Genomic DNA, 12,500 nt, shown 5'->3' with positions numbered 1-12,500 from the left:
GATGGGATCGTTGCCTATCGTCTTCTGTTTGTCTTCGTCATCGTCGTCGTCGTCGTCGTCACTTTTTTTTTTCTTGACACCGGTGACAAATGACGAAGAACCTGGTGAGTTTTCAGGAGTCAGAGGCGGCGGAGAGCGGGGAAGGGCCCTTCCGCCGTCAGGTACCGTAGCGGAGGCAGAGAGGCGTCGCGTCGTATTCTGGAGTCGGCAAAGGAGTCTTGGCGCGACGAGAGGCGAGGAGACCTCGTATTGGCACAAAAGATTTTTTTCTTTTCTAAATTCCGTCGACACCTTCCTCGAGAGTCGTGGGCGTGAGGGTGGTTCATGAGCACGGGCGTGGCACGGGAGGAAGAGCTATGTGGAATGTAGTGAGTAGGCGAGCGGGCGGCGAGCATGAGGGCACCCTCACGTGGAAAGCGCTCATATGCCCTTGGCGGCAGCTATGCGTAATATGAAAGCACTGCAGCACTGAAGCACTGCAGTACTGAAGCACTGCAGCACTGAAGCTTTGCAGCACTGAAACACTGCAGCACTGAAGCATTGCAGCACTGAAGCACTGCGTCCTTGCAGCTACCCGAAGCAGCTCTCCACCTCGGCAGGAGGAGCTGCAGCTGCTCCTCGACTACCAAAGCTTCCGACGGAGAAGCAGCTCCGCTCAAGGTCACATATCATACATGTCTACGTAGGAGGACCTCCCTGTAGGCGGAGGAACTGTGGGCCAAGTACTTCCTCGATCATCGTTCGTCTGGAGGGGCTGTCGCGGGGCAGGGCGAGGTTCCTTTTGGTGCGGCGGCGGCAGCGACTCCTCAACTTTTCAAACGGAGACTCGAGGACAAGACGAGGCTCGAGGCTGACATTTCCCTGCGTCAGGCCAAGAGCAGTACCGAAGACCCAGCCAGGCCGCCGCGCACCGGGAGACCACATGGACGCCTCTGTGCAGATCGAAGACGTCTCCCACAGGAAGCTTGGTGGCTCTCTCGCTCACATGCAGTACCCGCTGTAGGTCCGGACAGAGTCCTCCGTGTAGGTTTTCCCCGGGATCACCCCCGCGTCGAGGTGGTGCTGAGGGCACGTGTGCGCGTGCGGACATCGACAGAGTGTGTTGGTGTTGACCTCTTCGATCTCAGTTCGCTTCTTTACCGTGAAGAGGCGACAAGGCTCCTTTCGTTGACATCGAAGTCTCTGGAAAGAAAGAGAGAGAGACTCGAAGTTAGACTTCGGAGAGGTGCGAGAGACCCTTGGCTTAGTCTCCAGGAGGATGGCTGCTGAAAGAATTGGGTCTCAGGAGACTTTGGTTGGGGTTTTTGAGAGGCTAAGCTGAAAGAGGCATTCTGATTGATCTTAGGGTGGGAGGGTTGTAAGTACACACACACACACACACACACACACACACACACACACACACACACACACACACACACACACACACACACACACACACACACACACACACACACACACACACACACACACACACACACACACACACACACACACACACACACACACACACACACACACACAGAAATGTATGTGTGTATTTATATATGTATATATATATATATATGTATGTATATATATATATATATATATATATGAGTGTGTGTGTGTGTGTGTGTGTGTGTGTGTGTGTGTGTGTGTGTATTATAAACGACCCTCAGTTAGACAGACTCATCTACAGCTCAGCAGAAAAGAATATGTCATATGTGTTACGAATTGAGCTAGACGATAATCTAGAGTTTGCCAAAAGGAAAAATGTATATAGTATTTTGCCACAAAGTACAGGTTAATAAACAGTTCCATTGAGGTATCAAAACACACACACACATATACACGTACACATACCCAGACACACACACACACACACACACACACACACACATACACACACACACACACACACACACATACACACACACACACACACACACACACAATCCGCAGTATCGCTGCGCTGCGGATTGTTACTCCAACTCTCATGGACGGGGAGTTGGGGTGTGTGGTGCGCGTGTAAGGTCACAGTATTACCCATAGATAGGTCATATACGACCTCTGAGCTCTCTTCTGAGAGGGAAATAGCTGTTGATCACGAGTGCAACACGTGATCCAAAGACCATGGTGAATCACATACACACACACACACACACACACACACACACACACACACACACACACACACACACACACACACACACACACACACACACACACACACACACACACGCACACGCACACACACACACACATACACATGCACACACACACACACACACACACACACACACACACACACACACACACACACACACACACACACACACACACACACACACACACACACACACACACACATACACACACACACACACACACACAGACACACACGATGGCGCAAACTTAGCGTTCGCGGCCGCCACTACGGTGGTCCGGGTTTGAATCCAGCCCAGGGCTGAAATAATTTCAGAATCACTGCGCTGTGGTTCGTTACTCCAGCTCTCTTGGGCGGGAAGTTGGGTGTGTTGTGCGTGTAAAGTCACAGCATTATCCATAGATCGGTCATATGAGCTCTGAGCTCTCTCCCGAGAGGGTAATAACTGTCGATCACGAGTCTAACATATGACCGAAGACCATGGTGAATCACACACACACTCACCCGCACCCGCACACACACACACACACACACACACACACACACACACACACACACACACACACACACACACACACACACACACACACACACACACACACACACACACACATATATATATATATATACATATATATAAATATATATATGTATATGTATAAAACATATATATATATGTATATATATACATATATATACATGTATATGTATGTATATATATATATATATATGTCCATTTTAACAACCACAATGCACTTTAATTCTAAGCCATGAACATCGGGAGACCCAATGGAGGCCACAACCAGAAATTGAAATGTGGTACTGCCGAGGAACTCAGCTATCACATGACATACGCATACATGAAATTTTGCGTTCAACCCATCTCCACTATGATAGTACAATTGGAAGTATACAAACGCGGGAAATTATTTGTACAACACTGAATGGGTCCCAGTGATTAGAGACACATTGTAACAACCACAATGCATTGTGGTTGTCAAAATATATCTCTAATCACTGGGACCCATTCAGTGTTGTACAATATATATATATATTTTTTTTGCTGTAACCACGAGGAAATTAAAGATCGGAATACTGAACGTTTTCGTCTATTAAGACATTTTCAAAGTACATAGTGTCACAACAAAGAATAACTTAAATATAATAAAATAGAAAACAGGAGAGGTCACACAACGTAAATACGTAAGGATTATCTTACAAAGAAACAAAAATAAAAACAATAAATAAAATGGGTGACAATTGAAACAGGTGATAAAATGTCACACAGCATAAACCATAAGGATGACAAATGACAAGGTGAAAAAAAGGACATTCAACATAAAAGATAATAACAAGAAATAAGAAGGGTGACAATTGACACATGTGATTCAACATAAAGATTGACTTACAAAGACACCACGACCAACCGGGTGACTTTTTTTTTTTCCACGGTGGGTGATCCTAATCTGTTGTGGGGGTAACTTCCAGGATGAGGTTGTTAAGTTTGAGGTTGAGTCAAAGGCTGTCAGAGGTCGAAGGTGAGAGAAATAACCTCCCCTCCTCCCATAAGAACCTGAGACCATATATATAATAGAAAATAATAATAACAAGAATAAAAAAAAAATGGGTGGCAGATGACACAGGTGAAAAAAGGTCACACAAGATGGCTAAGGCGGAGCTTTGGGACATTGTCCTACAATTTGGTTAATAACAAAATTATCTAGTTTAAAAAGACCAGTGCTTAAATTGAGATTTTCATTAAAAGTTTTTTTAATGAGACACGATTCAATTATATTTCTTATCAAATAAGAATTACTTGAAACAATTTCTTGGGAATTGTCCCAATCAATACAGTGATTGTAGTCTCTAATGTGAGCAAAAATCCCACTTGAAGATTGGCCAGTACGGACACTATACTTATGCTGGTTCAATCTAAGTTTTTTCGTAAACCAACTAACGTTCTTTCATATGTTCACTATTATTCTGCTCACCACCTTAACACAAAAATCTCAGTTTTTACCTCCATGTTTCTTAGAGCTTTTAGAGTTTGTAGTCCGGAATTTTTAGATGAAGAAATAAAAAAGATTTATGAAATAGCATCAAACTTGAGATACCCAAATAATGTGATAGTTAGATCACAACATAAGGCCAAGAAGTCCTATGTTGATTCTTCCCCAAAAGATCCTTTTAATAAAAAGAATCTTCTGGTTCTTCCCTTTCATCCTAATTTGGTAAAACTCCCTCGTTTCCTTAAGATGTTTAATGTTAATGTTGTGTTTAAGAACCATACAATCAAAGAACTTCTTATCAAGAATTTACCGGATAATTCGGCGGGGTGTGTCTACTCTATCCCTTGCAAGAATTGTAATTCGTGTTACATTGGCCAGACTGGCAAGGAATTAAAACTTAGATTGAACCAGCATAAGTATAGTGTCCGTATTGGCCAATCTTCAAGTGGGATTTTTGCTCACATTAGAGACTACAATCACTGTATTGATTGGGACAATTCCCAAGAAATTGTTTCAAGTAATTCTTATTTGATAAGAAATATAATTGAATCGTGTCTCATTAAAAAAACTTTTAATGAAAATCTCAATTTAAGCACTGGTCTTTTTAAACTAGATAATTTTGTTATTAACCAAATTGTAGGACAATGTCCCAAAGCTCCGCCTTAGCCATCTTGTGTGACCTTTTTTCACCTGTGTCATCTGTCACCCATTTTTTTTTTATTTATTTATTCTTGTTATTATTATTTTCTATTATATATATGTATGTATGTATATGTATATATTTTGTTTCTTTGTAAGTCAATCTTTATGTTGAATCACATGTGTCAATTGTCACCCTTCTTATTTCTTGTTGTTATCTTTTATGTTGAATGTCCTTTTTTCACCTTGTCATTTGTCATCCTTATGGTTTATGCTGTGTGACATTTTATCACCTGTTTCAATTGTCACCCATTTTATTTATTGTTTTTATTTTTGTTTCTTTGTAAGATAATCCTTACGTATTTACGTTGTGTGACCTCTCCTGTTTTCTATTTTATTATATTTAAGTTATTCTTTGTTGTGACACTATGTACTTTGAAAATGTCTTAATAGACGAAAACGTTCAGTATTCCGATCTTTAATTTCCTCGTGGTTACAGCAAAAATCTTTATTCACGTGTTTTATGTGATTACTGTTGCATATATGCATATATATAGATATATGCATATATATATATATATATATGCATATATAGATATATGCATATATATATGTATATATATATATATATATATATGGATAAGTATTTTAGACAAATGATTTGGATGATGGAGCACATAAACACAGGGGAAAGCTCGGAACCCGAAACACTGTAATGTTTCGTTCGCGTAACACACACACACACACGTTCGCGTAACGTTAGAGTGTTTAGGATACCGAGCATTTCCCTGTGTTTATATATATATATTATATATATATATATATATATATATATATATATATATATATATATATGTATATATATGTATACATATATGTATACATATATGTATATATATATATATATATATATATATATATATATATACAGTACACATATGTGTAGGAACGTCTATCATTGATATTTCCATGCAGGAGTGTGAGGGTTTGGAGGTGGGCCTCGAGGAGAGGAGGAGGAGGTCAAGGACCAGGGGTAAGGAAGTAGGGGGTCAGGGATCAGTTAAGGGTGACTGAAGGTGCGAAGAGGGGGGGGGGGCGACGTGCGGGCACGGGCAACTCGCGAGGAATCACATGAAACTGAGGTGGTGTGAAAAATGACTTATGGAAAGGACAAAAAAGGGCATGACAGAATATACATTGACTTATACATTGAAAAGGATTAAAAAAGACATAGCCCATAAGACTTATTAAAAGGACATATAAAGGACACGTTGAAATAAACACTAAAAGGATATTACAAAGGACAATTTTAAAAAGATCATGCTAAAAAGGATATACTAAAAGGACAAGCTACAAAGGAGCATACTATAAAAGATATAATCAGAGAATTCGTACTCAAAAAGGACATACTAAAAAGTTGATACTCAAAATAGACACTCTCAAAAAGGTCCTACTCATAAAGGACATACTAAAAAATCTTATACTTAAAAGAGCAAACTCAAGAAAAAGATACTCAAAGGGGTAAACACAGAAATAGGACATACTGAAGAAAGTCATAATCAAAAAGGGAAATCTCATTTACTACAATGGATTACAATTGCGATAGGATTGCATACCGACAGAGAATAATGAAAATAAAAAAAGTAAAACGAGTGGGAATGATGAAAGAAAATGAATAAAAAAGGGGAGAAAGAAGAGAAGAAAAAACAAGAAAAAAAAAGAAAGAAGGGAGGAAAGAAAGAAAACAAGAAAGAGAAGAAAAAAAAAATAAATGGTGGGGCATACTCAGTGAGTTGAACTGTTGCACCTCTAAATTCGTGGTCACCTTTTTTAAAGACTTTGTTAAGTCAAGCGCCGAGAAGGGGCTGTCTCAGTAAATCATGTGTTCAGGTTCTACTCCTCCTGACGTCAGGCGATTTCATTCCTATGAAAGGAAGACTCTGAACTAAAGGAATACATCGACCACGACCAACCGGGTGACTTTTTTTTTTCCACGGTGGGTGATCCTAATCTGTTGTGGGGGTAACTTCCAGGATGAGGTTGTTAAGTTTGAGGTTGAGTCAAAGGCTGTCAGAGGTCGAAGGTGAGAGAAATAACCTCCCCTCCTCCCATAAGAAAAAAAAAAAAAAAAAATCCTGTTCGAGAGGTCTTCTGACCAAGAACCTGAGACCACGAGAGATGGATATCAACTGAAAAAGAAGAAGAAGAAGAAGAAGAAGAAGAAGAAGAAGAAGAAGACGAAGAAGAAGAAGAAGAAGAAGACGAAGAAGAAGACGAAGAAGAAAAAGAAGAAGAAGAAGAAAAGACTGATAGCATAGAAAAAAACATAAACATTAAGTTCATCTACAAAAGAATACTTTGATCGCAGATGGAGGGCAGAAAATGAAATGGAATAATGGAAAGGTGAGGACTGGACGATCGGGAAAGATGAAGCAAAAGAAGAATTGGAAGGATAAGATTTAAAACCCTCCGGGCGAAGGCATTCACGAACTCACCGACTGAGGCGAACAGGCGAAGGAGTATTGGAAGCCCACTCCATGGACGGCGCGGTATGCCTGTCGCTTGATGATGTATGCCACGGAGTTCTTGGGGCATACGCAGTGCATCACCTGCTGCGTCACGTTGTCGGGATACGTGATGAAGGTCCACGTGACGTCACGGAAAAAGCGGCACTTCGGAAGTTTTCTGCTGGGCTCGCACACCTGAAGGAGGGGCACATCAAGGGAAGGGAAAGAAAGGTCAGTACGGATATTATTTACAGATTTCGTTTTGTAAGATTAGATTTTATGAGACCCCATGCCATGCGCGCGCGTGTGTGCGCGTGCGTATGCGTGTGGGTGTGCGTGTTTTTCTGTCTATATGTCTCTCTCTCTCTCTCTCTCTCTCTCTCTCTCTCTCTCTCTCTCTCTCTCTCTCTCTCTCTCTCTCTCGTGTGTGTGTGTGTGTGTGTGTTTACACCTTCCCTTTCTAACCCCATGGATACTCGTATGTCTAGATACAATAAATGAGTCCAAACCTCCCAGCTCCCTCCTTGTTCAAAACTTTTTTGATTTTCTCTAGCCTACTCGTCCTGCCTTCTTGCCCCTCCTTCCTCTTCTCCTTCTTCTTCTCCTTATCTTCATCTTCTTCCTCTTCATTAGCTCTGTCCTCCTCCTCTTCCTTCTCCTTTTCCTCCTCTCCTCCTCCTCCTCTCTTTCCTACTCCTTCTCCTTCTCCTCTTCCTCCTCCTCCTCCTCCTCCTCCTCTTCCTCCTTCTCCTCCTCCTCTTCATCCCTGTCCTTCTTCTCCTTCTCTTTATCCTTCTTCTCCTCTCCTCCTCTCTTTCTTACTCCTCCTCCTTCTCCTCCTCCTCCTTCTTCTCCTCCGCCTCCTTCTCCTTCTCCTTCTCCTTCTCCTCCTCCTCCTTCTCCTCCTTATCCCTGTCCTCCTCCTCCTCCTCCTTCTCCTCCTCCTCCTTATCCCTGTCCTCCTCCTCCTCCTTATCCCTGTCCTCCTCCTTCTCCTTCTTCTTATCCTTCTTCTCCTCTTTTCCTCTCTTTCCTACTCCTCCTCCTTCTTCTCCTCCTCCTCCTCCTCCTCCTTCTCCTTCTCCTCCTCCTCCTCCTCATCCCTGTTCTCCTCCTCCTCCTTCCTCTTATCCTTCTTCTCCTCACCTTCCTCTCTTTCCTACTCCTCCTCCTCCTCCTCCTCCTCCTTCTCCTCTTCCTCTTCCTCATCATCCCTGTCCTCCTCCTCCTCCTTATCCTTTTTCTCCTCTCTTCCTCTCTTTCCTCCTCCTTCTCCTTATCCTTCTCCTCCTCCTCTTCCTCCTCCTCGTCATCCCTGTCCTCCTCCTACTTCTCCTTATCCCTCTTCGCCTCTCTTCCTCTCTTTCCTACTCCTCCTCCTTCTCCTTCTCCTCCCTCTCCTATTCCTCCTCCTTCTCCTCCTCCTCCTCTTCTTCCTCCTCATCCCTCTCTTCCTCCTTCTCCTCAGTTTTCTCCTCTCCTCTTCCTCTCTTTCCTACTCCTATCCCTTCTCCTTCTCCTCGTCGTTCTTCTCCTTCTCTCGTCCTCCTCCTCCTCCTCCTCCTCCTCCTCCTCCTCCTCCTCCTCCGCCTCCTCTTCCCCATCTCCTTCTTCTCTTCCTCCTCCTCCCCCTCTCCTCCTTCTCCTTCTGCAGTAGAGGGCGACCTACCTTGAACTGGCGCGTCTTGTCCGTGATGGTGTGGCCGTCGTCGGGGCTGATGTCGGTGCTGCAGGTGCGATCCCCGGGGCAGCGACACTGGCGCTCCACCCAGGGCGTGGCGTAGGTGTCCACCTTGGAGCAGACGGACCACGGCGAGCACACGGGCAGGTCCTTTTCCGATTTCTGTATGGAGGAATTGGGGAATCAGGTGATGTGATGATGACGTGGGGTGTAAAGACGTGGGAGAAAGGAACGACAGCTAATGTAACAAAAATCCAACAGCTATAACAATAGCAACAATAACAACAACAGTAGGAATAAATGGTACTATAACAATAATAACAACGATTATGATTACATTACATCAATGATGACGCAGCACCAATAGTAAAAGTAACAGTAATAGCAAACATGTCTTTTTTATTATCAGATTAAACACCAGGAAAAGAAAAAAATGAGAGGAGGAGGAGAAAGAGGAAGAGGAGGAGGAAGAGAAGGAGGGAGAAGGAGGCGGGTGTGGGTCGTCTTTCCTCGGCTGAATAAAAACGCCTGGTGGCAGCTGGACCCAAGTTGTCAACCGCAATGATTCTATCACTTCCGGCGGACATGGAGGACACTACGAGAGCGTCCACATCGAGGATGACTATTCCCTCCCCCCCCCCCTACACACAGTTCGTATTCACAGTCGGGGGGGGGGGCAAGGCAGGGGTCCGCGGGGGTTCCGGGGGCTCGGGGGGGGGGGGAGAGGATACCGACCAGGAAGCGATGGAGGAGATAAAACAAGATGAACTGTCGGGGTTCCTTCTTTATCCATCTCGCTTTGGTATATAACTTGTAACTTTTTATTCTAGTTGTCGCTAGGCGATTTAATTCAGATTAAGAAAGATCCTCCTTCCCCCATCCTCACTTCCTCTTACAATCCTCCTTTCAATCTCACGTCACACTCTCTTCCCCTCCCCCGTCCCTATTTATTCTCAATCAAATCCCTACTTCTCCCACCCCCCAGTTCTCCTGTAGTCCTACCAGCGACCTCTTCCCCCCTCCTATTCCTTCTGGGGTGGGGTGGGGGGGGGGAAGGAGGAGACCAACACCTTCTTAGGGGAGAAGGGATAGTTAACGGTGCACACTCCTACTCCCTCGCCATCGGCGTCCCTCCCCACCCCTTCTCTCCAACGGGAGTCCAGAGGCCCCCACGAGTTCCTCTGAAGAGGGAAGGAAGCACCCGCATCCTGAGGTCCCCCCCCTCTTCTCCGTGAGGGGAGCTCGCTCGCCAGGGCAGATATCACTCCAGGAGGGTAGGGGAGGGGAAAAGAAGGGAGGGAAGGAAGGGGGGGGGGAGAAAGTAAAGTGGGGAAGAGGAAAGAAGGGTGAAGGAAAGGTGAGAAATGGAGGAGGAGGAGGAGGAGGATGAAGAAGAGGAGGAGGAAGAAGAGGAGGAGGAGGAGGAGGAGGAAGAGGAGGAGGAAGAGGAGGAGGAGTAGGAGGAGGCGAAAGGGAGGAGGGGAGGAGGAGGAAAATTGGAGATGGGGAGGAAGAGAAGGGGAGGAGGAGGAGGAGGAGGAGGAGGAGGAGGAGGAGAGGAGAAGAGAAGGGGAGATGGGGAGGGGGAGGAGGGGAGGAGGGGAGGAGGAGAAGGAGAGGAGGAGGAGGAGAAGGAGGAGGAGGAGAAAGAAGAGGAGGAGGAGGAGGTGACATTGCGTACTCTCCAGAGTGCCGAAGGCGGCGGATGGAAGATGCGATTAGAGGTGGAGATGCTGGTGGCGGTGGTGAGAGTGGTGGTGGACAGTGGTGGTGGGCAGTGATTGTCATTGTGCCATCACTGGTGGTGGTGGTGGTGGTGATGATGATGATGATGATGGTGATGATGATGATGATGATGATGATGATGATGATGATGATGATGATGATGATGATGATGATGATGATGATGATGATGATGATGATGATGATGATGATGATGATGATGATGATGATGATGATGATGATGATGATGGCAGAAACCTTGCAAATCAATGTTGGTAATACAGATGTTGGAAGAACGAATATGACCACAAGGCATTATACACGATGACCGCCAGTGCGTTGTAACGTTAAACAATAACAGTTAATGGTTACTAAATGATGGTTAAATTCAGAGCAAAAACGTTAACGTTACAAGTTGACGGTTAATGGCAAATAGTTAACCGTTAATGGTCCCGAAACGACAGTTATTCTTCCGTAAAGGTTACAGACTGAGAGTTAACGAGTATCGGTTAGCTATCAACAGTTTCTGTAACGGATACAGTGACGGTTAATGACCGACGGATAACCGCCAAAAGGAGTTAATGTTCTGTAATGGCTACAGAAGATATAAACAACGATACTACCTTGGTTGAGTGGAAAACCCGAAGCTCCTCAGTAGCTGCCAACGATCCTCAGGCTTTCCCACAGACCTCTATGGGAACAAACTTTGACTAGTGTCTGTGTTGTGTGAGTGTAGGACACTTTCTATGTCACCTGCTCAAAGTGGTATGGGGGTAGAGGAGAGCAGTCGCAAGTTGTCAGGACTCCATGTGGGAAAAAGTGTAAGAAATACAGTTGATGATGATATAGGGAAATCCTGGTCCCAGTCTGGAGACCAAGTGCCAACCCCTCAGGGTTACACATCCTGATGGAGGTGAGAGTGGTTGGCGGCTTTTGAAAATGGGCAGTTTCGCTGTCCATCTTGCAGGAGCAGCCCATGCAGGTAACCGTCATCGATTCCACAAAAACTCAACACATATGATAAAAACAAATCACTAACTGTTACAACTACAATCATGGACAACTCCACCTCTCCAGAAGAAGATGGCAAGCGACAGCCCCGAAGAGTGCCACTTGGCGCCGACATCATCCAAACACCTGGCATCACAGCCACTGTCCCCACGTCGACAACTCAAGCCGTCATTGATGATCATTGCGACAAGTAGCACTGCTCCCAACTGGTTATCAGGCCAGCTGGTACCGGTTTCTCACGACCATGTCACTCAGATGGCATGAATTTCTATGGGTATTAAGCTATCTGGCCACACTCTGTCACTAACTACTTTGACAGATGGTGACATTCTCGCTCATTATCTTTGCAGATGGTTTTGTTCTGCGAGTAATCAGTGTCAAAGTAGCTGGTATCGCTCTAGTGCTGCACCAGCTGGTTTAGTTTGGTCTATATCACTGGCAGCTGGTTTAGTTTGGTCTATATCATTCTGGCAGCTAGTTTAGTTTCGTCAATATCACTCTGACAGCTGGTTTAGTTTGGTCAATATCACTCTGACAGCTGGTTTAGTTTGATCTGTATCATTCTGACAGATGGTTTAGTTTGGTCAATATTGGTCTGACAACTGGTTTAGTTTGGTCTATATCACTCTGACAACTAGTTTAGTTTGGTCTATAGCATTCTGACAGCTGGTTTAGTTTGGTCTGTATAATTCTGACAGATGGTTTAGTTTGGTCAATATTGGTCTGACAACTGGTTTAGTTTGGTCTATATCATTCTGACAGATGATTTGGTTTGGTCATTA

General features: G+C 44.4%; 1 protein-coding gene across 1 annotated transcript in view; it reads right to left on the bottom strand.

Annotated features, from left to right (window-relative positions):
* Positions 1–981: 981 nt before the first annotated feature.
* aos (protein argos) overlaps positions 982–12,500 on the bottom strand; it is a 112,020-nt gene continuing 100,501 nt past the window's right edge. The window contains exons 2-4 of the mRNA XM_076187381.1: positions 8,974–9,147; positions 7,293–7,499; positions 982–1,182 (exon numbers count right to left, since the gene is read on the bottom strand). Coding sequence (XP_076043496.1) covers positions 982–1,182; positions 7,293–7,499; positions 8,974–9,147 — 582 coding nt within the window. The remainder of the gene's footprint in view (positions 1,183–7,292; positions 7,500–8,973; positions 9,148–12,500) is intronic.

This window comes from Oratosquilla oratoria, chromosome 6, assembly GCF_046742065.1.
Source record: "Oratosquilla oratoria isolate Oo_2021 chromosome 6, ASM4674206v1, whole genome shotgun sequence".
Classification (NCBI taxonomy): Eukaryota; Metazoa; Arthropoda; class Malacostraca; order Stomatopoda; family Squillidae; genus Oratosquilla; species Oratosquilla oratoria.
This window is presented reverse-complemented; position numbering and strand designations above follow the sequence as displayed.